The 27,442-nt window shown below is 42.2% G+C and overlaps 1 protein-coding gene across 1 annotated transcript; it reads left to right on the forward strand.

Annotated features, from left to right (window-relative positions):
• Positions 1–27,126, forward strand: LOC139376747 (uncharacterized). The gene is made up of 6 exons (XM_071119642.1): positions 1–69; positions 21,790–21,843; positions 22,034–22,735; positions 23,125–23,181; positions 23,737–24,969; positions 25,118–27,126. Exons 1-6 carry the CDS (start codon positions 39–41, stop codon positions 27,124–27,126), a joined length of 4,086 nt encoding a protein of 1,361 aa, XP_070975743.1. The 5' UTR covers positions 1–38.
• The last annotated feature ends 316 nt before the right edge of the window (positions 27,127–27,442 follow it).

Genomic DNA, 27,442 nt, shown 5'->3' on the forward strand with positions numbered 1-27,442 from the left:
ACATTTATCTGTCACAGTGCAGACATTTTAACGATGAAATGGCGGACTCTGCATCATTCAGAGACGAAGGTAAGAGCAGTAAAACCTCAACAATATATATATTGGCCTGATGTTCACCAAATCTTGTAACGTGTCATTCATATTGTTGGCTAAATTTCTAGCTCAATTTGACAAACTGGCAAAATATTCTTTTTTGCGGCTCATATTGGGCAATTGCTCTTCGTCTAGTATGGCCTACAACACCCTATGCTGTATCTTTGGGAAATAATTTACAGGAAATAAAACCGCGGTTCTGGAGCAGGCAGCATATTATTGTTTTCCAGTTTAATTATAAAAATGTAATACCTGAATGTTAATAATCTAATTAATGACACGAATCTGTGTCGGAACTGATATTATTGTCACGGGTCTCGCCCCCTGCACCATTCTGATCCAAAAGAGTTGGGTTAAATGCGGAAGACACAGGAACGCATTAAGTTGTGCAACTGAACAGGGTTTCTTTCCTGTGTAAGTCGCGCACAGTACGATCCCTTCCCTGCCTGCTGGAGCAGCAACTCTCTCCCTCTTCGAGCTTTAACAGCTACGGTTAATGAAGTCCACATGCGGTAATGTTCAATAGGCATGACTTACACTTCACATTTGCAACATAGTTGGGAGTTAAATTGTTGGCAAAATTGACTTTGTTGCATAATCACTGTTAAAAGATCAATCATGAATTAATTAATTGGAGTACCGATTGCAATATAGTACAGTAACCGTGGCCTAGCTAGTTGGCTGTGGCTGCAGTGCCATGGTCTGGATTGTGGAAGAAGCGGCAAGGGTACAGACAAGGTTGCCAGGTCAAGTTCAAATTTGTAGCCCAACTGACCCCTGAAAACTAAATGAATATACAAATATATACAAAAATAAGACCCATAAATATCAAAAAGAAGTAACAAAGACAAATAGAAACAAATTGTAGTATATAAATACAAATTAAAAAGATAATCTAATTATTACACTATTACACTATTGCTAACAAAACACACAAATAAAACTAAATTGCACAAATCCTATAATCACACAAATACACAAATAGAATAACACACTTATAAAGAAGAGAACCTGATTATTACACTATTGCACTGCAAACAAGAAACACCCAATCTAAATTGCACAACTAATTGCATTACTAATTGCATTAGTACTGTGTAAAGTTAGAGGTGCGCTATTTGATAGATTCCCACACTCCCGCTGCCTCGAGCTTCCAGTGGGGAGACCTGAGGTCAACCTACCCAGGCATAGATGCTTGTAATGTTCAACTGTTTGAGTCATGGTGATAAGACTGACATAACATCATGACACCCCTTCAAGTCAACACCTACAGTACCTCATCATGTATACTCCAAATGCCAATTTGGAAAAGCAATTTCCAAACACCTGAAGGTACCACGTCATCTGTACAAACAATAGTATGCAAGTATAAACACCATGGGACCACGCAGCCGTCATACCGCTCAGGAAGGAGACGCGTTCTGTCTCCAAGAGATTAATGTACTTTGGTGCGAAAAGTGCAACTCAATCCCAGAACAAGAGCAAAGGACCTTGTGAAGATGCTGGAGGAAACAGGTACAAAAGTATCATTACCCACAGTAAAACAAGTCCTATATCGACGTAACCTGAAAGGCCACTCACCAAGAAAGAGGCCACTGCTCCAAAACCGCCATAAAAAAGCCAGACTACGGTTTGCAACTGCACATGGGGACAAAGATCGTACTTTTTGGAGAAATGTCCTCTGGTCTGATGCAACAAAAATATAACTGTTTGGACTTAATGACCATCGTTATGTTTGGAGGAAAAAGGGGGAGGCTTGCAAGCCGACGAACACCATCCCAACCGTGAAGCACGGGGAGGGGGGGGGGGTCATGTTGTGGGTGGAAGGAACTGGTGCATTTCACATGGCATCATGAGGGTGGAAGGTTATGTGGATATAGTGAAGCAAATCAAATAAAATCAAATTTATTTATATAGCCCTTCGTACATCAGCTGATATCTCAAAGTGCTGTACAGAAACCCAGCCTAAAACCCCAAACAGCAAGCAATGCAGGTGTAGAAGCACGGTGGCTAGGAAAAACTCCCTAGAAAGGCCAAAACCTAGGAAGAAACCTAGAGAGGAACCAGGCTATGTGGGGTGGCCAGTCCTCTTCTGGCTGTGCCGGGTGGAGATTATAACAGAACATGGTCAAGATGTTCAAATGTTCATAAATGACCAGCATGGTTGAATAATAATAAGGCAGAACAGTTGAAACTGGAGCAGCAGCACGGCCAGGTGGACTGGGGACAGCAAGGAGTCATCATGTCAGGTAGTCCTGGGGCATGGTCCTAGGGCTCAGGTCCTCCGAGAGAGAGAAAGAGAGGAGAGAATTAGAGAACGCACACTTAGATTCACACAGGACACCGAATAGGACAGGAGAAGTACTCCAGATATAACAAACTGACCCTAGCCCCCCGACAAAAACTACTGCAGCATAAATACTGGAGGCTGAGACAGGAGGGGTCAGGAGACACTGTGGCCCCATCCGAGGACACCCCCGGACAGGGCCAAACAGGAAGGATATAACCCCACCCACTTTGCCAAAGCACAGCCCCCACACCACTAGAGGGATATCTTCAACCACCAACTTACCATCCTGAGACAAGGCTGAGTTTAGCCCACAAAGACCTCCGCCACGGAGCAACATCTCAAGACATCAGTCAGGAAGTTAAAGCTTGGTCGCAAATGGGTCTTCCAAGTGGACAATGACCCCAAGCATACTTCCAAAGTTGTGGCAAAATGGCTTAAGGACAACAAAGTCAAGCTATTGGAATTGGCCATCTTAAAGCCCTGACCTCAATCCTACAGAAAATTTGTGGGCAGAACTGAATAATTGTGTGCGAGCAAGGAGGCCTACAAACCTGACTCAGTTACACCAGCTCTGTCAGGTGGAATGGGCCAAAATTCGCCCAACATATTGTGGGAAGCTTGTGGAAGGCTACCCGAAACGTTTGACCCAAGTTAAACAAAAAATGTTTTACCCCCTTTTTCATGGTATCCAATTGGTAGTAGTTACAGTCTTGTCTCATCGCTGCAACTCCCGTACGGACTCAGGAAAGACAAAGGTCGAGAGCCAAGAGTCCTCTGAATCACAACCCAACCAAGCCGCACTGCTTCTTGACACAATGCACATCCAACCCGGAAGTCAGCCTCACCAATGTGTGATGCTGTACACACCGTACACCTGGCGACCTACTTCTAAACCACTGGGAATATGATGAAAGTAGTAAAAGCTTAAATAAATAAATCTCTCTACTATTATTCTGACATTTTGCATTGTAAAACAAAGTGGCAATCCTAACTGACCTAAGACATGGAATTTTTACAAGGATTAAATGTCAGGAATTGTGAAAATGTGAGTTTAAATCTATTTGGCTAAGGTGTATGTAAACTTCCGACTTCAACTGTACATACATATACCTCCACATGTATATGACATTGCACATGTACATACTGCTGTTTAGGAGTTTGACTGACAGGGGGATTATGGAGCGCTTACAGTACAGTCAAAAGTTTGAACACCTACTCATTCCAGGATTCTTCTTTATTTGTACTATTTTCTACATTGTAGAATAATAGTGAAGACATCAAAACTATGAAATAACACATATGGAATCATGTAGTAACCAAAAAAAAGTGTTAAACAAATCTAAATATATTTTATATTTGAGATTGTTCAAAGTTGCCACCCTTTGCCTTGATGACAGCTTTGCACACTCTTGGCATTCTCTCAACCAGCTTCATGAGGTAGTCACCTCGAATGCATTTCAATTAACAGGTGTGTCTTGTTAAAAGTTAATTTGTTGTTTTCTTTCCTTCTTAATGCGTTTGAGCCAATCAGTTGCGTTGTGACAAGGTAGGGGTGGTATACAGAATATAGCCCCATTTGGTAAAAGACCAAGTCCATATTATGGCAAGAACAGCTCAAAGAAGCAAATAGAAAGTCCATCATTACTTTAAGACATGAAGGTCAGTCAATCATGAGCATTTGAAGAACTTTTAAAGTTTCTTCAAGTGCAGTCGCAAAAACCATCAAGCGCAATGATAAAACTGTTTCTCATGAGGACTGCCACAGAAAAGGAAGACCCAGAGTTACCTCTGCTACAAAGGATAAGTTCATTAGAGTTACCAGCCTCAGAAATTGCATCCCAACATCAACTGTTCAGAGGAGACTGCGTGAATCAGGCCTTCAGGGTCGAATTGCTGCAGAAGAGACTTGCTTGGACCAAGAAACACAAGCAATGGACATTAGACCGGTGGAAATCTGTACTTTGGTCTGATGAGTACAAATTTGTAAGACACTGAGTAGGTGAACGGATGATCCACGCACGTGTGGTTCCCAGCGCGAAGCGTGGAGGAGGAGGTGTGATGGTGTGGGGGTGCTTTGCTGGTGACATTGTCTGTGATTTATTTAGGAGGTATTTAGAACCAGCAAGGCTACCACAGCATTCTGCAGCGATACGCCATCCCTTCTGGTTTGCGCTTAGTGGGACTATCATTTGTTTTTCACCAGGACAATGACCCAACACACCTCCTGCATCAGAGTGCTGCATCAGATGACCTGGCCTCCACAATCACCGACCTCAGTTGGACCACAGAATGAAGGAAAAGCTGCCAACAAGTGCTCAGCATATGTGGGAACACCTTCAAAGACTGTTGGAAAAGCATTCCAGGTGAAGCTGGTTGAGAGAATTAAGACTTTTCAAGAAAACACTTTTTTGGTTACTACATGATTCCATATGTGTTATTTCATAGTTTTGATGTCTTCACTATTATTCTACAATGAAGAAAATAGTACAAATAATGAAAAACTCTTGAATGAGTTGGTGTGTCCAAACTTTTGACTGGTACTGTACATCTGATCAGATATAAGGGGAACCCTGTTGTGTCTGTCTGAAGGGAGAAGCTGAAACTCTGGGTGGAGCACATGGGAGGGGTCTGACATCATTTTATTGTTCTGTCTCATGATAGTTTGTCCATAAACACAGTCTGCAGTGACGGGTGCTACCTCACACCCATCACCTTAATGGCTGTATGGACCATTGATTTGTGATTTTAAGGTAACTGACAAGTTGCCAATAGAATAGAATAGAATCTATGACAGCCTGGTAGAATAGGAGCATGACTTTCTGTGATGATAAACTTCTAACACTGAGGAACCGTGTGGGAATGTACAGACCTATAAAAGACAGGAACGCAGGCTGGTGTACAGTGCATTCAGAAAGAATTCAGACCTAGGGCGGAATCTTTCAGTGGGAATTAACGGAAATATATGCTAAATAATATTAATACCATTTAAATGTAGATGTTCTTTGCATTGGATATATTTACCATATCATATGGAGACAGAAACATAAACTAACCTTATCATAAGTAGACAGAATTACAAATGATGAAATCCTTCCAATAGAAATAGAAAAAACAATTAAGTTATGAATTTAACTTTAATTAAATGAGTTGACTCTTCACATGGGATGATTTCACTGAACAACAAAAGAAAGGGAATATTGAATGATCCCCAATGATCCATCACATCTCCCAAAAACGTTTTCAACATATGTATGTTAGTCTAGAAACTAAAGCTTTGGTTGTCTTCCTCTCAGGCTTCCATGTCTTCTTCCTGGACCTCCTCAATGTCCACCTCTTGAACATCAGACTCTGAGGCCTCATCTTCACTGTCACATTCCAACCTTGTTGAGGATGGCTCATTTTCAGGCTCAAAAAGACTCAAATTTTCCTGGACGGCCACCAATTTCTCAACCCTTGTATTGGTCAGCCTGTTGCGTGCTTTGGTGTGTGTGTGTGTTCCCAAACAAGGACCAGTTGCGCTCTAAGGCGGCTGATGTTGGTGGGATTTGGAGGAGGAAGGAGGGAACAGGGGAAAGAGCCTCAGATCCACAAAGTCTCTTCCACCAGGTGGCTGATGAGATATGTTGGCACGACTGCCATATTGCATCTCCATCCCAAAGCCTTTGCTTGGAAGTGTACTTCGCTAGACTGCAAAGAACCTTGCCCTCATCCAGGCCAAGGTGGTGAGACACGGTAGTGACAACACAATAGACCTGGTTGATCTCTGCACCAGACATGATGCTCTTGCCAGCATACTTGGGGTCCAACATGTACGCTGTGGCATGTATGGGATTCAGGCAGAAGTCTTCGCGCTTTTTGATGTATTTCAGAGCTGCAGTTTCCTCTGCTTGAAGCAACAGTGAAGTGTGCAGGGCAGTACGGGTTTCTTCTTTTACATCTGCAAGCAGAGTCTGAACATCAGACAGGATGGCATTGTCTCCCTCAATCTGTGCAATGGCTACTGTTATAGGTTTCAGGAGTTTCAGGCTGCTTACCACTCTCTCCCAAAAGGATCCTCTTGATGGGGCTGTCCATATCAGCAGACTGTGGTATGTTCATTTCTTGGAGCAACTCCTTCCCCTCCAGGAGACTGTCAAACATGATGACAACACCACCTCAACGGGTGTTGCTGGGCAGCTTCAATGTGGTGCTCTTATTCTTCTAACTTTGCTTGGTGAGGTAGATTGCTGCTATAACTTGATGACCCTTCACATACATAACCATTTACTTGGCTCTCTTGTAGAGTGTATCCATTGTTTTCAGTGCCATGATGCCCTTGAGGAGCAGATTCAATGCATGAGCAGCACAGCCAACGGGTGTGATGTGAGGGTAGGACTCTGGCAGCGCTGGACTGAGTAGCTCTGGCGTAGCTCTGGCGCCTCTGGAATGAGGGGCTCTAGTGCCTCTGGACTGAGGGGCGGGAGCTCTGGTAGCGCCGGAGAGGCGGGAGACTCCGGCTGCGCTGGAGAGGAGGAAGGCTCTGGCAGCGCTGGACAGGCGAGGCGCACTGTAGGCCTGATACGTGGTGCTGGCACTGGTGGTACTGGGCCGAGGACACGCACAGGAAGCCTGGTGCGGTAAGCTGCCACCGGAGGGCTGGTGTGTGGAGGTGGTACTGGATAGACCGGACCGTGCAGGCGCACTGGAGCTCTTGAGCACCGAGCCTGCCCAACCTTACCCGGTTGATTGCTCCCGGTCGCCCTGCCAGTGCTGCGAGGTGGAATAGCCCGCACTGGGCTATGCAGGCGAACCGGGGACACTGTGCGCAAGGCTGTTGCCATGTAAGCCGGCCCAAGGAGACGCAATGGAGACCAGATGCGTAGAGCAGGCTTCATGGCACTTGGCTCAATACTCACTCTAGCCCGGCCGATACGTGGAGCTGGTATGTACCGCACCGGGCTATGCACCCGCACTGGGGACACCGTGCGCTCCACAGCATAACACGGTGCCTGCCCGGTCTCTCTCGCCCCCCGGTAAGCACAGGAAGTTGGCGCAGGTCTCCTACCTGGCTTCGCCACACTTCATGTGTGCCCCCCCCCAATACATTTTTGGGGCTGACTCTCGGGCTTCCATCCACGCCGCCGTGCTGCCTCCTCATATCAGCGCCTCTCTTCCTTCGCAGCCTCCAGCTCTTCTTTGGGGTGGCAATATTCTCCAGGCTGTGCCCAGGGTCCATTTCCGTCCAATTCGTCCTCCCATGTCCATTCCTCCTCGCGCTGCTCCTGCTGCCACTTCTCCTGCTGCACCCTGGTTTCGCCCAGGGTCCTCTCCCATCGAGGATTTCTTCCCAAGTCCAGAAGTCTTTATCGCGCTGCTCCTGCTGCTGCCCGTTACCACGCCGCTTGGTCCTGTTGTGGTGGGTGATTCTGTAACGGTTTTCCTGACTTGAAGGAGAGGCTGACCAAAATGCAGCGTGGTTTCTATTCATGGTTCTTTAATAAAGCAAAACTATACATGAATAGACTAACAAAAACAATAAACGTGAGAAAACCTAAACAGCCCTATCTGGTGCAAACACAGAGACAGGAACAATCACCCACAAACACACTGTGAAACCCAGGCTACCTAAGTATGATTCTCAATCAGAGACAACTAATGACACCTGCCTCTGATTGAGTTTTGTATTTTTTTTTATACATTTGCAAATATTTCTGACGAAAACATTTATTTAATACATTTTAGAATAAGGCTGTAACGTAACAAAATGTGGAATAAGTCAAGGGGTCTGAATACCTAGCTATAGCAACTATTAGTGTATTATAGCATGAGTCGGCTTGGTTGGTTGCTGTCTATCATCTCTCTTAACCACGGTAGGTAGCCTGGAGGTTAACGCAGTTGGGCCTGTAACCGAAACGTTGCTGGTTTGAATCCCGAGCCGGCAACGTGGTAAAATCTTCCGTTCTGCCTTTGAGCAAGGCAGTTAACCCCCCAACAACACCCACTCCCCGGGTGCCGATGACATGGATGTCAGTAAAGCAGCCCCCTGCACCTCTCTGATTCAGAGAGGTTGGGTTAAAATGTGGAAGACATGTTGGCTGAATGCTGTTGCGCCACTGACTAAGTTTTCTTTCCCCGCACCATATGTCGCTCACAGTATGCCCCCTTCCCCTGCCTGCTAGATTGGCACCTCTCTCCCTCCTCGTGCTTTATTAGCTACGGTTAATGAAGTACTTTTCTGCTGCTTCCATCACTCAGATCGGACCGGGTGTGGATCCGACCAGGTCTATATGGAATGGTTCTCTATATAAAAACAATCATTTATCCATATCGGGTTCGGGTGGGAAAGCCCCAGGTCTGTTTTGGACCCGTAAAGACCTCTATTCTGAACCCCTCCTGAATAGTCTGTTTGAGCCAGGGGAGAACGGCTGCTCCCTCTAATTGAAGCCACAAAGTTCAAGGCCGACCTCGGTACTGGAGGCATTGTTTGCAGAAAACAACATCCTCTATTATAGTGAATGAGGAAATGGCAATCTTCGTGGTACATTTTTGTGTAAATAAAACAATTCAGAAGAAAATCATGGTACCAATAACTGTTTCTTACACCAGATGTCCTTTAACCAATTATTTTGAAATCGCACACAGAAGAAGTTAATTTTGTAGATCATAACCTGTTGGCCTTCAACTTGAGATACTCAATGAGTCGTGTCACGTGATCGATGGCTTTGTCCATTCATATATACAGTGATTGGTTTAGAGCTACAGACTTCCTGGATGTGTCAATTGACTTGTGTATTTGTTCTGGATCTGCGAGACAAGACAACATCCAGAAAACGATTATTCTCATGAAAACGGTTTGAGCTACATGCTATTATGACCACACCATGAAAAGCTTAGACTGTTTTGCTCACAAGCCACACAGGACTCAGAATGTCAAGGTTTTTCTACAGAAGATCATCAGAAGGATTGCATTGTGATAATTCCGGAGGTTTCTTATAGCTGTCAGACAGATGTCGGAATTGTAATGCTGCTCATTTATTGAGGCTCACTAAACTGCCCCCTCCAAACAGGAAGGCATGTCCCTGTGCTTTGGCTTGTCAGTCCCTTCACAAATGTCAGTCTGTGCATTTAGGATGAATTCTGACACCAATGCAGCAAATGACAGGGAGGGGAAGGGAAGTGAACCCAGGTCACTGGCATGAAAGAACAACAGCCTATGCATCACTCCAATGGGGTTAATCCACTTGGTGGGAATTGTAAACTGCAAACAATGATTCAGGTGGTTAGTAAACTATACTATAAATATTTTGACATTAAAAAAATGTAGTTGTCATCTTTACTTGATAAAAATTAGTACTTTACTTGACTTCTTCAACCAACCTCAAAGAAAAGAAAAACATTAAACATACGATTTGATCTAAACAAGAAATTGTGTGTAAAAACAACTACAACAACAATTGTTTTTAACTTTCTCAATTTTCATAATATTTCCTTTCAACTTCAGAATTGTAAGTTCTTCCAACAACTTGCCATGTGTGGCTCTGTTTTCAAAGAATTGTGGGTAAAAAAATGTTTATACTTTACGATACTTTTACACAATGTCGTATTCATGTTTGAAGAACATAACGCACATTTGTATATTAGTATCAAACAGTTTGTTGTGCTATGAGGTGTAATGGATCATGATGAACGGATATCAAAACTGTAGACAAATTGACAGTCAATGATGAGAACACCCATTCTCACCATTACTAAGATCATGTGCGCCATTATTGCCAGATGCCAATACGTGAAGCTACAATGCTTTCCCTCCAGTTAGTGGAATGAGTACTGCGCTTAATAATTCCTGCTGAAGTGGATAAAAATGTCAACTGATTAAATACTGTAAATAAAGAAATGTTTAACACTAGAACACTATCAATGAAAATAACTATTCAGAAAGATGAAGTAGATCTAATGTACAATTACAGTTCTGGATTTGTTCAATTTAAAGTTTTATTAAGTTTTCTTGTTTTTCAATCAACCAACAGAACACATTCCACATTCACAGATGTGACAGGCTTTAAAAAAATAAAAAATAATAATACTTTTGAAAAAAAAAAAATACAATTAAAATGAATGATAAAGTCAAATAAAAACACACACAAAAAAAAAAAAAAAAAAAACATATAACCCTTGCAGCAGCACTATCAAGGTTCTTATCAGCTATTTCAAGCATTCGCTGAGACGACGGGCCAATAGTTCGTTTTTAGGTTTTACAGTACCTTACACAACATGTATCTGCGCATTTCCCTAGTCACCCCGTTCACTCTGTCCAGTTTGAAATATAGTTGAATAGTGGAGACCAGAGTCTATCAAACTTGGGCTGTCTCTTGTGGAGGTCATAAGTGAGCTTTTCAAGAGGAAGAAAGTCAACAATCTGGTCAATCCACATTTTAAATGTAGGAGGGGTATTAGAGGCCCACAATAGAAGAATACATTTCTTAGCAAAGTATGTAATAGTCATAAGCAAATTTTCTCTGTCAGGATCAAGAACAAAGTCCTGCTGGGCATTAAGAAGATAGATACACGGGGTCATATCAAACTGTACCTCTAGTATTTTCTGTGCAGCAGTATGTACAGATTGCCAGAATCTGGCAATCTCCCTACAGCTCCAAAATACATGCATATAGGTTCCGCTTTCAGAGGTACATCTTTTACAGTTAGGAGACATATCTGTTTTCATTCTATGGAGTCTCAAAGGAGTATAATAAAATTTGTAAAAAAATTTGTAATTAGATTCTTTCATTTTTACACTGGTAGAGGAGCAGTATACCCTGTCGCAAACCTCCGCCCATAACTCATCACTGATAGTCAGACCAAGGTCCTTTTCCCAGATTATTTTCAAAGGAGTAAAGGAGGAGCTTCCTTTCTCAGAAAGGAGTCTATAGATGTAAGATATTTTGCCTTTAATGGATTGTGCTGTGACAAGAAGGGTTTCAACTTCATTCAACTGAGTTCTAAACCTCCTCTTGGAGGTAAATGAGGAAATTACATGTCTAATTTGAAGATATTTAAAAAAATGGGATCTTGGCACATCGAATTCACTGCAGAGCTCTTGAAAGGATTTCAGTGTAGTGGTTTTCTGATGAAATAGGTCTGAAAAGGTCCTGATTCCTAGAGTATGCCAAAGATTAAAGTTGGCATCCCTCAGGGCTTTTGGCAAGTCTGGGTTGCCTACTATAGGCGAGTGAGAACATATTTGGGAGGAAATGCCCAGGTATTTCTTACAGTCCCTCCACGCTAGTAGGGTGCTGTAAATCGCAAAGGTTTTGGCTATGTTGCCCACTTCACTAAAGTTATTAATGAATATAATTGAACTTAAGGGCAATGAACCACAGGATTGGGCTTCTATCTGAATCCACGTTGACTCTTGTCTGTTTGTGATCCATGTTAGCATGTTGCGGATTTGGGCAGACCAGTAGTACAGTTGAAGGGAGGGAAGGGCAAGACCACCTTTAGATTCCGGTTTTGACAAAGTGGAAAACTTGATCCTAGGTATTTTATTTATTTCCATTGGAAAGGACAAAGTGTCTTCATAGAGCTGGTGAGTGTAATATTGAGAGGGCAGACAGTGGATTTGTTAAAATTGATCTTGTAACCTGAAAACTTGCCATACTGAGCAATTGTGTCTAAAATGAGAGGGAGTGATTTCTCAGGGTTGGATATGTAGAGCAAGACATCATCCGCGTAAAGCGAAATCTTGTGCTGCAGGCCACCTGCAGAAACACCCATAATATTTGGATTGCTCCTTATCAGCTCTGCCAGAGGCTCCGCCCCCAACAAGTAGAGCAGGGGGGACAGCGAGCACCCTTGTCTTGTGCCCCGTTCCAGAGGGAATCTGTCAGAGTTCAGTCCATTAGTAGTCACCATGGCATTTGGATGAGAGTATAGTGATTTGATCCATTTAATAAAATTTGGGCCCATATTGAACTTTTCTAAGACTGAAAACAGAAAGCTCCACTCCATCCTGTCAAACGCCTTCTCAGCATCCAGTGAAGCCAGCAGGACAGGGGTCTTTTGTGCGTTTACTTGATCAATAATATCAAAAAGACGGCGAATGTTATCAGAAGAGTATCTGTCTCTAATAAATCCAGTTTGGTCCGCTTTTATTATTTTGGGAAGAAGAGTGTTTAGTCTCTTGGCGAGCAATTTGGTAATTATTTTATAGTCGAAATCCAACAAGCTTATGGGCCGGAAGGACGAGCAGGATAGGGGGTCCTTGTCCTTTTTTGGCAACACTGTAATGCGAGCTGTGTGCATTGAGTCTGGGAGAACTCCGTTTTTGCAAAAATCCTCCAGCATTGGCATGAAGATAGGGCTGAGCTGGGGCCAAAAAGCTTTGTAGAACTCTCTGGGGAATCCATCTGGGCCTGGGGACTTATTAGGTGGCATGGAGGTAATTGCCTCCAGGATCTCCTCAGGAGTGAAGGGGGAGTTGAGATCTTCCTGGTCGGTCTCTGATAGTTTAGGTAGCGAGATTCCCTCTAGGAAAGAGTGGAGTTCTGCCTCTGTGTGTTTTCTCTCAGAGGTATATAGTTTGCAGTAAAAATCATGAAAAGTTAAATTGATCTTTTTTGGATCATATGTGACCTCGTCCTCCGTTCGGATAGCCATGATTGTACGCTCTGACCGCTCCTTTTTTAATTGGTAAGCAAGCAATCTACTGGGCCTATTGCTATACTCATGGTATTTCTGTTTAGTAAAGAAAACTTTTTTTTTTATCTCCCGAGTGTAGTCCAAATTCAGTTTGGCTTTGGCTGCTTTAGGTTGACTCCAGGAGGTGCTGTCTGGGGATTGTTTATGTATTTTTTCACAGCATTCCAGCTCCCTCTCAAGATCTAGCCTGTGTGCTTCCATTGCTTTTTTCTTAGAGGAAGCATATGCAATTAGATGACCTCTTAGTGTGGCTTTAGCAGCGTCCCACATTGTGGCCGGAGAAACAGGAGAGTCTTTATTGTCTTGTGTGTAGTTGTCTATCCATGTAGTTACCAATGTATGGAACTCGTCATTTGATAGCATGGAGGTGTTGAATTTCCAGCTCTTTGACCTCGGGATGTTTTTGCAGAGGTCAAAGCAGAGGTGGACAAAGGCGTGATCTGAAAGTGCTATGGGTCCGATTGTACATGTGGCTGAATTTATGAAACGCTTTGGGATAAAAATGTAATCTATACGGGAGTAGGTGTTATGGACATTAGAGTAGTATGTATAGTCCATAGATGAGCTATTATTCTCTCTCCAGATATCTATCAGTCCCATCTCTTTAGTAAGAGAGTTCAACATCTTTGCAGATCTAGGATTTGTGGTGGGGACTTGAGATGATTTGTCTAGGGTTGGGTTAAGGGTACAATTAAAATCTCCGGCCACCACGCCAAAGGAGACACAATGCTCATTGAACAGGGTTATAATTTTTGACATGAAGGCAGGAGTATCTGTGTTAGGGGCGTATATGTTTAATATAGTAATTGGTTGACCATATAGTGACCCAGTTATCAAAATAAATCTCCCCTCCGGATCAGATATGTTTTTGTCAATTATGAATGGAACATTTTTATGGATAAGTATGGCTGTGCCTCTACTGTTTGATTTGAAAGATGAGAAATACACCTGTCCCACCCAAGCTCTGCGGAGTTTGGCATGTTCAGCATCACAGAGGTGTGTCTCTTGTAATAGCGCAATGTCTGCTTTTTCCTTTTTTAGAGCACATAGTATCTTTTTTCGTTTTATTGCATGCCCTAGACCATGGCAGTTCCATGTCAATAGATTTAAGGTACTAGTCATCGTCATCGAGCAGTAATCGAACTTTAGTGCAAGTCATCGCTGGGTAAAAGTGGATAGTAATTACAGCTGCGTTCACATAAAAGGAAAATAAATGGTGTACACAAAATAATAATCTCTGAACACCCCAGCCGAGTTCCCAAACAACTCGACACATCCCGTTGGATCTATTACCCCCCCGCTCAGTCTCAATTCTGTGTTCCGAATAAAATAAAAACCGGGAACAGTTAGCAACGCACAACGTCTCCTTCTCCCCACCAAAGAAATGCCTCATCCTCTCCACCCGCATTGAGTAAATAACACATAACACAGTTGCCCTCGTCCAGACCCCAGTAAAAGAGGGGAGAAAAATAAAATCAATAGTCCAGCCTACATATGCCTCCCCCAAGGGACATAGGGAACCCCAGGTAATAATAGCAACAACAAAAAACAGGGAAATAAAAGTAGGCTGAAACATTAGTAGGCCTAGGTTAGGCTATACAGCCCATCCCTCTCAGTTAAAGGACAATAAGTATAAATTGGACGGCTATAATGACATTTAGGGGGTGGATCTCTGGATATCGGCTATATGTCGTCTTACCTCCTTTAGTAATGGCATTAATCGCATTTAGTCATTGGTCTGTTTCTCATTGGCCAGGATTGTCTTTCAAAAAACGTTTTGCCTCTTCGGGAGTTTTGAAGTGTCGCAAGGCTCCTTGGTGAAGAATCCTGAGCTCGTTTGGGTATTTGAATCCCCTGAAGATGCCTTGGTCAATGGAGTATTTCTTCACTTCGTCAAATTCTCGGCGCTTTCGGCGTATTCCAGCTGACAGGTCCTGGTGTAAAGCGAGTTTGGCGTTTCCCACTGTGATGGTGTTGTTTTTCGCCGCCTGTAGGACTCGTTCCTTGTCGGTGAATCTCAGGAAACGTATGGTGATTGGGCGCGGTGGTTGTCTGGCTGCTGGTGGGGGCCTCAGTGCTCGGTGAGCTCTCTCGAGTTCTATGGGCCTGTCGTTGGGCAGGTGGAGCCACTCGGGAAGTTTGTCTTGCAGGTAGCGGATCAGTGGCATGTTTCCCTCTTCTTTTTCGCCCAGATTGAATAGAACACAATTATTCCTTCGCCCCCTGTTTTCCAGGTCCTCTGTTTTCTCTTCCAGATGCTCAATTTTCTTTTTAGCATATGCTATTGTTTCCATGGCATCTGTCAATAAGTTTTCCATGGATAGGATTCGCCCCTCTGCCTCGTCCATGGTTATCTTGTTGTTGATGTCGGGCAAAGCGTTTTCCAGGATTGTCACCTTGCCCCCTATCGCACTGAGCTGAGAATTAATGGCATCTAATTTAGTGTTTAGTTCTGTACGTTGGGATCTCAACTCAGAAAGGATGTCTTCGACAGAGTGCGAGGTTGGCATTCGTTGTGCCTCGTGGGGGAGCGGCTTCTCTTGCTCCTGGCTAATGGCGCTAGTTTTTTCTGAAGCTAGCTTCTTCTTGGAGGCTTTTTCCGTCGCTAATACTCGAGTCCGGGTAAAAATGTCACCTGTAGTGTCGCCTTTTGTAGCCGCCATGACTTTTTCTTGCTAAAGCTAAATGAGTGTGAACTTGGAGTGGAGGTAAGATTAGGAATTGGAAACTACTTGTGCGGAGCTCTTAGTTCATGCGGCCATCTCGTTCAAGGGTCACGTGATCCCCCCCAGTTCTGGATTTGATACGATTCAGTTGGATCTATAAAAATGTTGTTATGCTGGACTTAATATATTAGTGTTTGTGAAACACTAAAAAGTTAGTATATTATATGTTAAAATTAGAGGTCGTCCGATTATGATTTTTCAACGCAAATACCGATGCCGATTATTGGAGGACCAAAAACATACAGATATCGGCCGATTTTTTTATATATACAGTGCCTTGCGGAAGTATTCGGCCCCCTTGAACTTTGTGACCTTTTGCCACATTTCAGGCTTCAAACATAAAGATATAAAACTGTATTTTTTTGTGAAGAATCAACAACAAGTGGGACACAATCATGAAGTGGAACGACATTTATTGGATATTTCAAACTTTTTTAACAAATCAAAAACTGAAAAATTGGGCGTGCAAAATTATTCAGCCCCCTTAAGTTAATACTTTGTAGCGCCACCTTTTGCTGCGATTACAGCTGTAAGTCGCTTGGGGTATGTCTCTATCAGTTTTGCACATCGAGAGACTGAAATGTTTTCCCATTCCTCCTTGCAAAACAGCTCGAGCTCAGTGAGGTTGGATGGAGAGCATTTGTGAACAGCAGTTTTCAGTTCTTTCCACAGATTCTCGATTGGATTCAGGTCTGGACTTTGACTTGGCCATTCTAACACCTGGATATGTTTATTTTTGAACCATTCCATTGTAGATTTTGCTTTATGTTTTGGATCATTGTCTTGTTGGAAGACAAATCTCCCTCCCAGTCTCAGGTCTTTTGCAGACTCCATCAGGTTTTCTTCCAGAATGGTCCTGTATTTGGCTCCATCCATCTTCCCATCAATTTTAACCATCTTCCCTGTCCCTGCTGAAGAAAAGCAGGCCCAAACCATGATGCTGCCACCACCATGTTTGACAGTGGGGGTGGTGTGTTCAGCTGTGTTGCTTTTACGCCAAACATAACGTTTTGCATTGTTGCCAAAAAGTTCAATTTTGGTGTCATCTGACCAGAGCACCTTCTTCCACATGTTTGGTGTGTCTCCCAGGTGGCTTGTGGCAAACTTTAAACAACATTTTTTATGGATATCTTTAAGAAATGGCTTTCTTCTTGCCACTCTTCCATAAAGGCCAGATTTGTGCAATATACAACTGATTGTTGTCCTATGGACAGAGTCTCCCACCTCAGCTGTAGATCTCTGCAGTTCATCCAGAGTGATCATGGGCCTCTTGGCTGCATCTCTGATCAGTCTTCTCCTTGTATGAGCTGAAAGTTTAGAGGGACGGCCAGGTCTTGGTAGATTTGCAGTGGTCTGATACTCCTTCCATTTCAATATTATCGCTTGCACAGTGCTCCTTGGGATGTTTAAAGCTTGGGAAATCTTTTTGTATCCAAATCCGGCTTTAAACTTCTTCACAACAGTATCTCGGACCTGCCTGGTGTGTTCCTTGTTCTTCATGATGCTCTCTGCGCTTTTAACGGACCTCTGAGACTATCTCAGTGCAGGTGCATTTATACGGAGACTTGATTACACACAGGTGGATTGTATTTATCCTCATTAGTCATTTAGGTCAACATTGGTCATTCAGAGATCCTCACTGAACTTCTGGAGAGAGTTTGCTGCACTGAAAGTAAAGGGGCTGAATACTTTTGCACGCCCAATTTTTCAGTTTTTGATTTGTTAAAAAAGTTTGAAATATCCAATAAATGTCGTTCCACTTCATGATTGTGTCCCACTTGTTGTTGATTCTTCACAAAAAAATACAGTTTTATATCTTTATGTTTGAAGCCTGAAATGTGGCAAAAGGTCGCAAAGTTCAAGGGGGCCGAATACTTTCGCAAGGCACTGTGTATATATATATATATATATATATATATATATATATAGATAGATAGATAGATAGATAGATAGATAGATAGATAGATAGATGTATATGTATATATATATATATATATATATATATATATATATATATATATATATAGATGTATGTATACATATATATATATACATCTATCTATCTATATATATTGAAATAATGACAATTACAACAATACTGAATGAACAATGAACACTTTATTTTAACTTAATATAATACACAAATAAAATCTATTTAGTCTCAAGTAAATAATGAAACTTGCTCAATTTGGTTTAAATAATGCAAAAACAGTGTTGGAGAAAAAAGTAAAAGTGCAATATGTGCCATGTAAAAAAAGCTAACGTTTAAGTTCCTTTCTCAGAACATTTTTTAAATTTAAAAAAAAAATTTTTTATTTCACCTTTATTTAACCAGGTAGGCTAGTTGAGAACAAGTTCTCATTTGCAACTGCGACCTGGCCAAGATAAAGCATAGCAGTGTGAACAGACAACACATGGAGTTACACATGGAGTAAACAATTAACAAGTCAATAACACAGTATAAAAAAAAGGGGAGTCTAAATACATTGTGTGCAAAAGGCATGAGGAGGTAGGCGAATAATTACAATTTTGCAGATTAACACTGGAGTGATAAATGATCAGATGGTCATGTACAGGTAGAGATATTGGTGTGCAAAAGAGCAGAAAAGTAAATAAATAAAAACAGTATGGGGATGAGGTAGGTAAAAATGGGTGCGGTTAGCTGCTCAGATAGCAGATGTTTGAAGTTGGTGAGGGAGATAAAAGTCTCCAACTTCAGCGATTTTTGCAATTCGTTCCAGTCCCAGGCAGCAGAGAACTGGAACGAAAGGCGGCCAAATGAGGTGTTGGCTTTAGGGATGATCAGTGAGATACACCTGCTGGAGCGCGTGCTACGGATGGGTGTTGCCATCGTGACCAGTGAACTGAGATAAGGCGGAGCTTTACCTAGCATGGACTTGTAGATGACCTGGAGCCAGTGGGTCTGGCGACGAATATGTAGCGAGGGCCAGCCGACTAGAGCATACAACTCGCAGTGGTGGGTGGTATAAGGTGCTTTAGTGACAAAACGGATGGCACTGTGATAAACTGCATCCAGTTTGCTGAGTAGAGTGTTGGAAGCAATTTTGTAGATGACATCGCCGAAGTCGAGGATCGGTAGGATAGTCAGTTTTACTAGGGTAAGTTTGGCGGCGTGAGTGAAGGAGGCTTTGTTGCGGAATAGAAAGCCGACTCTTGACTTGATTTTCGATTGGAGATGTTTGATATGAGTCTGGAAGGAGAGTTTACAGTCTAGACAGACACCTAGGTACTTATAGATGTCCACATATTCAAGGTCGGAACCATCCAGGGTGGTGATGCTGGTCAGGCGTGCGGGTGCAGGCAGCGAACGGTTGAAAAGCATGCATTTGGTTTTGCTAGCGTTTAAGAGCAGTTGGAGGCCACGGAAGGAGTGTTGTATGGCATTGAAGCTCGTTTGGAGGTTAGATAGCACAGTGTCCAAGGACGGGCCGGAAGTATATAGAAGGGTGTCGTCTGCGTAGAGGTGGATCAGGGAATCGCCCGCAGCAAGAGCAACATCATTGATATATACAGAGAAAAGAGTCGGCCCGAGGATTGAACCCTATGGCACCCCCATAGAGACTGCCAGAGGACCGGACAGCATGCCCTCCGATTTGACACACTGAACTCTGTCTGCAAAGTAATTGGTGAACCAGGCAAGGCAGTCATCCGAAAAACCGAGGCTACTGAGTCTGCCGATAAGAATATGGTGATTGACAGAGTCGAAAGCCTTGGCAAGGTCGATGAAGACGGCTGCACAGTACTGTCTTTTATCGATGGCGGTTATGATATCGTTTAGTACCTTGAGCGTGGCTGAGGTGCACCCGTGACCGGCTCGGAAACCAGATTGCACAGCGGAGAAGGTACGGTGGGATTTGAGATGTTCAGTGACCTGTTTGTTGACTTGGCTTTCGAAGACCTTAGATAGGCAGGGCAGAATGGATATAGGTCTGTAACAGTTTGGGTCCAGGGTGTCTCCGCCTTTGAAGAGGGGGATGACTGCGGCAGCTTTCCAATCCTTGGGGATCTCAGACGATATGAAAGAGAGGTTGAACAGGCTGGTAATAGGGGTTGCGACAATGGCGGCGGATAGTTTCAGAAATAGAGGGTCCAGATTGTCAAGCCCAGCTGATTTGTACGTGTCCAGGTTTTGCAGCTCTTTCAGAACATCTGCTATCTGGATTTGGGTAAAGGAGAACCTGGAGAGGCTTGGGCGAGTAGCTGCGGGGGGGCGGAGATGTTGGCCGAGGTTGGAGTAGCCAGGCGGAAGGCATGGCCAGCCGTTGAGAAATGCTTGTTGAATTTTTCGATAATCATGGATTTATCGGTGGTGACCGTGTTACCTAGCCTCAGTGCAGTGGGCAGCTGGGAGGAGGTGCTCTTGTTCTTGTCCTTATGACAGCTGGTGGTTCAATATTCCAAGTAAATAAATATTAGGTTGCAGTTATTATAGGAATAATGACGCGTCGACTATTTCTCTCTCTACCATTTGTATTTCATATACCTTTGATTATTGGATGTTCTAATAGCACTTTAGTATTGCCAGCCTAACCTCAGGAGTTGATAGGCTTGAAATCATAAACAGCGCTGTGATCAAGCATTGCTAAGAGCTGCTGGCAAACGCAGTAAAGTTTGAAAAGTAAAGTCAAAATCCTAGTACAAAGAAACTTTTCACCAGGTATGATGTTTTATTGTTGACAACAAATACATTTATGGGCTGACCAGTGAAAACTGCTGTTGTTGTCTTGAACAGTAGCTAACGTTAGCATCAGCAGTACAGGAAATAGTTATTCAGCCAACCTGAATTATATTAATTCACGCCCGTCAATCCTGTACCTTCAAAGGTAGAAACCTTGACATATTCATAAAAGCTGTTTATAACTATTCTTATTTGAAAAATTGTCCACATTAAGGTTGATATGACATTAAATTAGCCTAGCAATAATGTACATACTCAACAAAAAATTACTTCAGAAGAAAAGAAGTAGCAGGAGCGCTTCAGGTATTCCACAAGAACCACAGGTTGGAGGGGAATCAGGGTGTCTGAACTGACGGAACTGATATGCGTTGGTGTATTTTAATAATGTTTTAGCCTATACTTTAAAGGGTTTTTGACTTTCAAACCCTCACTAGTGCCTGGACTTGGAGTTTTTTGCCACTTAGCACCTATTTGTGGTTTTCCTTTTTTTTCAAAAACATATTTCAATTAATCTTTTAATACTTGTAAATTCTTGTCATTTAATGCTACACTGAGTTACACAAATTCAATTCAAGCAAAAGTCAACCTCTACAGGATCGGTGGGTCCCCCGCGTGACGGTTTAGCTAATGTAGGCTAATGTGATTAGCATGAGGTTGTAAGTAACAAGAAAATTTCCCAGGACATAGACATATCTGATATTGGCAGAAAGCTTAAATTCTTGTTAATCTAACGGAATTATCCAATTTACAGTAGATATTACAGTGAAAGAATACCATGCTACTGTTTGAGGAGAGTGCACAGTTATGAACTTGTATTAATGAAAATGTATTACTAAATCAATTAGCCACATTTGGGCAGTCTTGATACAGAATTTTGAACAGAAATGCAATGGTTCACTGGATCAGCCTTAAACTTTGCACATACATTGCTGCCATCTAGTGGCCAAAAAGTAAATTATGCCTGGGCTGGAATAATACATTATGGCCTTTCTCTTGCATTTCAAAGATGATGGTACAAATAAAATACACAAAAATTCATGTTTTTGTCTTTGTATTATCTTTTACCAGATCTAATGTGTTATATTCTCCTACATTAATTTAACATTTCCACATACTTCAAAGTTTTTCCTTTCAAATGGTATCAGGAATATGCATATCCTTGCTTCAGGTCCTGAGCTACAGGCAGTTAGATTTGGGTATGTCATTTTAGACGACAATTGAAAGAAAGGGGCGGCTCCTTAACTCTTTTAAGAGGGTTTACAACTTTACAAAATACTGATGATTGTGTTAATTTTATGTGTTTTCAGTCTCGAATCCATGGGCCCAGAGACGCAAAAGTGTGGATTTGTTGCCCCCAAGAAGTGAGTGATCAATAAAATAACAACCAAATAAAAATTTAAAAGATTTTTGATTTCTCTGTCTAGATTGAAAAGTTGTGTATTGTTGTTGTTTTGTGGTAATATGGTGCATCATGTTCATAGTGTTATCCTGAAAGGAAAGCAAACACATTTTTTAAAATTTGAAATAAGATTGTGGTGGTGTTTGTTACAGTGTCTGAAAGTCCTACAGAGCTAAGGATTGTGCTGCTCGGCAAGAATGTCTCTGAGAAGAGTGTTGTTGGGAACTTCATCCTGGAAAGAGGGGCATTTGACCCCAACTATGTACACAACCACTGTGAGAGAGCCAGGGGTCAGGTGGAGGGAAGACACATAGCTGTGATCAACACTCCAGACCTGTTAGACCCTAACATGTCACATGACAAACTCTCAGAGGAACTGCGTTGGTGTGTCACTATGTCTGACCCGGGACCTCATGTGTTCCTGTTGGTGCTGCAGCCTGAGGAGTTCACACAGGAAGAGGGAGACAGAATCAGGAAGATCCTAGACACCCTCAGTGACCGGTCCTTTGACTACTCAATGGTACTGACAACTCATGAAGACAAGAGGGGACACATGGATGAGGATCACCCTCTGAATCAGATGGTCAGAGCCTGTAGAGGGAGGCAGCACCTCAGTGACCGCACTCAACTTATAGCAGATGTTGACAAGATTGTAAAGGAGAATGGAGGAGACTATCTCACCTGTGATGTATTTGAAGATGCTACAAGTGACATGGTAAAAGGGAAAGAGGAAAAACACAGGAGTAAAACTGATTGGAGCCTCAAATCTTCCTCTGGTGAAGAATGTGGAAAGGCTGTTTTGGAACAAGGAGTTTCAGCACAATGGTACAATTTTGATAAAGTAACAGAAGTTGGTAAGTATACAGCACATTGACAAAAGTTATAGTGAGATGAGCATTGAATATAAGTTGACAGTATTATAGTGATAGTCCCCCTACATTACCCTGTCAGCACTTTTTGGAAAAGGTAAGACAGCAACCCATGCTTTGGTTGTGTTTACCTGGCCACTGTAAACAAGATTAAAATCGTTGTTAAAGTAACTTCATTGAACTACAATCAATTTCAGACACTTTAGGATGATTTGGACTTGAAACGGGGAAAATGCTATTGAACTATAGCATTAATACTGTCAACCTATATTCAATCTTCATTAAGGATGTCTGCTTTTTTAGTTTCATCATGCTTGGTTGAAAGGGACTACAAAGATAAGGTCACTGGTATTGATTGTCAACACTTTTTTCAGGATTGATGTTCCTTAAGGGAAAAGTGGGGGAGCAATCATGGAGTGGAGAAAAATGTGGTGGGTAAAATTAATTCTCGTTTACACCATGTTGCCACTTCTATATTAAAGTGGGATGGCTACGGCTCAGTTAGGATTTGTCCAAATTATCATTATTTTTGAAGCTCTGTTTTCAAAATGTCTATCTTGATAGGCAAAAATTATGTAACAGGTGTGTAGGCAGAATTTACATGTGAAAGTAAATAGATTAGATTTTCCTTTTCACTTGACTAACTATGATGTACTTATCTTGTAGGGCAGGAATTCAAAATGTTCATTTTTCCTAATGTAATTAGAACAATTGTGAAAACATTCCCAAGAGGGACATTGGCACATGGGTAATGTAATTTGTATAGTATAATAGTAGTACATCATGTTAGATTAACTGAGGATTTAATCCACATGTACTTACTTAATATCACTGTCTATTGCTGTCAAGCTTTTTAATCACAAGCATCACAAGAAAAGGGCCCATTTTAATTTGCATCAGGGACAATCCAGTATGAATATTGATAAACTATATTATGTTTTATCTGCATATCTTTATATTAATCAATGTGTACATATAATTTACAGAGTCTCAACTCAGGATAGTGTTGCTGGGGAGGAGTGACGACAAGAAGAAAACAGTGGGTAACATTATCCTACAGCAAGGGGCTTTTCCAGGAATAGGCCTCTCTGCTGGTTTGTTTGGCAAAAAACAGCAATGTGAGTCAGCCAGTGGGAAGGTGAATGGCAAGTCTGTTACTGTTGTAAAGACTCCAGACTTCTTTGCTCTGCCTGTGGAGTCCCTGATGCAGGAGATGGAGAGATGTAAGTCCCTCTCTGCTCCTGGGCCTCATGGGGTCCTGCTGGTGTTGAAGCCTGAGGAGTTCACAGAGGAGAACAGAAACACATTCAAGTTGATCCTGAGCATATTTGGTAAAGAGGCCTTCAAGCACTCAATGGTGATCATTACTCACGAGGGAGTCACAGGAAATCCTCATCTGAGACAAATGATTGAAGAATGTGGAGGAAGGCATCATGAAATGTACAAACAAGGAAGTGACCACAAAAAGTTAACTCAAAAGATAGAAAAGATGGTAGAGGAGAATGAATGGAGATACCTCACCTCCAATGAAGAGACGACACATGATACCATGACACCAAAGGCTCAGAGACTGAACGTGGTGCTGTGTGGCAGAAGAGGAGCTGGGAAGACTTCTATAGCCAATGCCATACTGGGTAAGACAGTGTCCAGTCCAAAGTCCAGCTCCTCCTCAGTGTGTGTGAAGAGAGAAGGAGAGGTGTGTGGTCGGCCGGTCACCCTCATCGAGCTGCCTGCTCTGTTTGGAACACATCTCACTCAGAAGGAAGTGATGCGTGAGACTTTCAACTGTGTCTCTCTCTGTGACTCTGGAGTCCATGCTTTCCTCATGGTCGTACCTTTGGGTCCAATTACTGATGAAGACAAAGGAGAGCTGGAGACCATCCAGAAGATTCTCAGCTCACGAGTCAATGACTTTGTCATGGTCCTGTTTAGACAGGATAACATTTCAGTTGATAAAACTGCAGTTGACTTTGTGGAACAAAATGCAGACACAAAGCAACTGATCAAGATATGCGGAAGGCGGTATAAAATCTTTGATGCTTCGAATATTGAGAATGCTAAGCAGACGACAGAACTTGTAACAGAAATAATCAAAATGATGGATCAGAACAGAACCTGCTACACTCTGTACATGTACATGGAGGCTAAACACCAATCAGAACTGGACCAAAGCAGAAGAATCAAGGATTTAGAGGAGAGAATCAGGAACATGTCACAAGGTGAGTTTGTTGAACACAGGGAGGAACAAATACTGGGGGGTGATTGGGAAAGCAATGATTTAACACTATGAACCTTCAATGTTGATTTCAATATCAGTTCATGCAGTAATTAACATTCATATCTTATCATTTATTATTTAATTTGTAGGTGCTGAAATGGAGTGTTCCAGCACAGAGTGCATAAGGGTGGTGCTGATTGGGAAAACTGGCAATGGGAAGAGCTCCTCTGCAAACACTATCCTGGGCAGAGATGAATTTAAGTCTAAATCCAGCACTGATTCTGTGACAACAGTTTGTAAGAAGGCAGTCGGCAAAGTTGATGGAAGAACAGTTTCTGTGGTGGACACACCTGGCCTTTTTGACACAACATTGTCTAATAAAGATGTTCAGAAAGAGATAGTGAAATGTGTTTCCCTGTCAGCTCCTGGACCCCATGTGTTTATCATAGTGTTGACTATCGGGAGAATCACGAAAGAGGAGCTAGACACTTTGGACCTCATAGAGAAAACCTTTGGTCCACGGGCAGGAATGTTTTGCTTAGTTCTGTTTACTAGAGGAGGTGACTTGAAAAATGAATCAATTCAAGATTACATTGGGGAAAGCAAGATTGCCAAACTGCATAAACTGATCAGAGATTGTGGAGACAGATTCCATGTCTTCAACAACAACAACGATAATAACTGCACACAGGTCACTGAGCTGATTAAGAAGATGAACAAAATGGTGTCCATGAACAAGGGCAGTTTCTACACTAATGAGATGTTCCAGGAGGCAGAGGCAGCCATTAAACAAAAACAGGAAGCAATACTGAAGGAGAGAGAGATGGAGATAAAGGCTGACATGGAGAAACTGAAGGTCAGCCATGAAACAGACATGGAAAAGATGAAGTCAAAGTTGGAAGAGGAGAGATTGAAAGTTCAGCGGGAAAGACAGCTGAGAGAAAACATGTTGAGAGAGAGAGAAGAAGCTATTAGAAAAGAGCATGAAGACAAGGAGAAAGCAGAGAAGGAAGAAAGAGAGTTGGAGGACAAAAAAAGGAAAGAAGATGAAAAGTTGAAAAAAGAAATATGGGACACAGAAAAAGAAAAGATGGAAAAAGAGATAAAAACTCAGGAAATAAAGTTTAAAAACCTCCAAAAAGAAAAGGAAGAAGAATATAACATGAGGATGGAAAAACTGAGAAAAGAAGAGAAAGACAGAGAAGAACGGCAAATAAATCAGGAATGGAAGTTTGATAAACTAAAAAGGGAACAGGAGGAAGAAATTAAAATGAGACAAAAAGAAGAGGATGAGAGGAGAAAGAAGGAAGAGGAAGAAAGACAAGAGTGGCAAAGAAAAATAGAGGAAGCAGAGAAAGGTCAAACAGAACTCCAAGAAGTAATGCGTAGTGAAAAAGAGGAATGGGAGGAACAGTTGAAGAAAGAAAGAGACAGACAACAGGAAGAAGAAAGGCTGAGGAGACAGAAGGAGGTACAAACTCTTGTAGAACAAGAGGAAAAACAGAGGAGATTGAGAGAGGAGTTTGAAAGAGAGAGGGAACGAGATAGAATAAAGATGAAGGAATCAGAAGATCAGAGGAGAGAAACCGAGCAGAAAGAAAGAGAACGAATAGAAAAAGACTTTGAAGAAAAGAGGAGAGAGTTGACAGACAAAATGACAACGCAACGAGAGCAGTGGGAGAGAGAACGTGGAGAGGAACATGAAAGAAGAATTCAAGAGGATGTAAATAGAAGAGTGGAGGAGAGACTAAGACTAAGAAAACTGGAGGAAACATTTCACCAAGAACGTGAAGAAGAGAATATGAGGAAAGAGAAGGAAGATAAAGTCAGGAGAGAACAAGAAGAGAAGAAATGGAAAGAAATGAGGGCAGATTATGAAAGAAAAACAAAAGAAATGATGGATAAATATGAACAAGAGGCCAGAAGACTTGCAGAGGAAATGAATAACTTTAAAGAGAAATATGAAAATGACTTCCAAAAACTATTGGATCAACATGAAGAAGAGAAGGAGAAACTGATATTAAAGCACAAAGGGGAGTATGATCTTTTGAATGCTCTATATGGTCATGATAAAACAAAACTCACTGAGAAAATCAATGAATTACAAGAGACGCATGAGGAAGAGATAAAGCACCTGTATAAATGTGTTGTACAGTGAGTATCTTGAGCCCTATTTGAATGGGATTGGTATAATTAAGCAATAAGGCCCAAGCCGGTGTGGTATATGGCCAATATACTGTACCAAGGTGAAAGGTTGTTCTTATGTACGACGGAGCCCCTGGATACAGCACTTAGCCGTGGTATAATGGCCATATGCTACAAACCTCTGAGGTGCCTTATTGCTGTTATAAACCGGTTACCCACACAATTAGAGCAGTAAAAATATTTTTGGGTCATACCTGTGGTATACGGTCTTTTTCCACGGCTTTCAGCCAATCAGTATTCAGTGCTCAAAGCACCCAATTTATTATAAC

The sequence above is a fragment of the Oncorhynchus clarkii genome, chromosome 20, assembly GCF_045791955.1.
Source record: "Oncorhynchus clarkii lewisi isolate Uvic-CL-2024 chromosome 20, UVic_Ocla_1.0, whole genome shotgun sequence".
NCBI classification, from domain to species: Eukaryota; Metazoa; Chordata; class Actinopteri; order Salmoniformes; family Salmonidae; genus Oncorhynchus; species Oncorhynchus clarkii.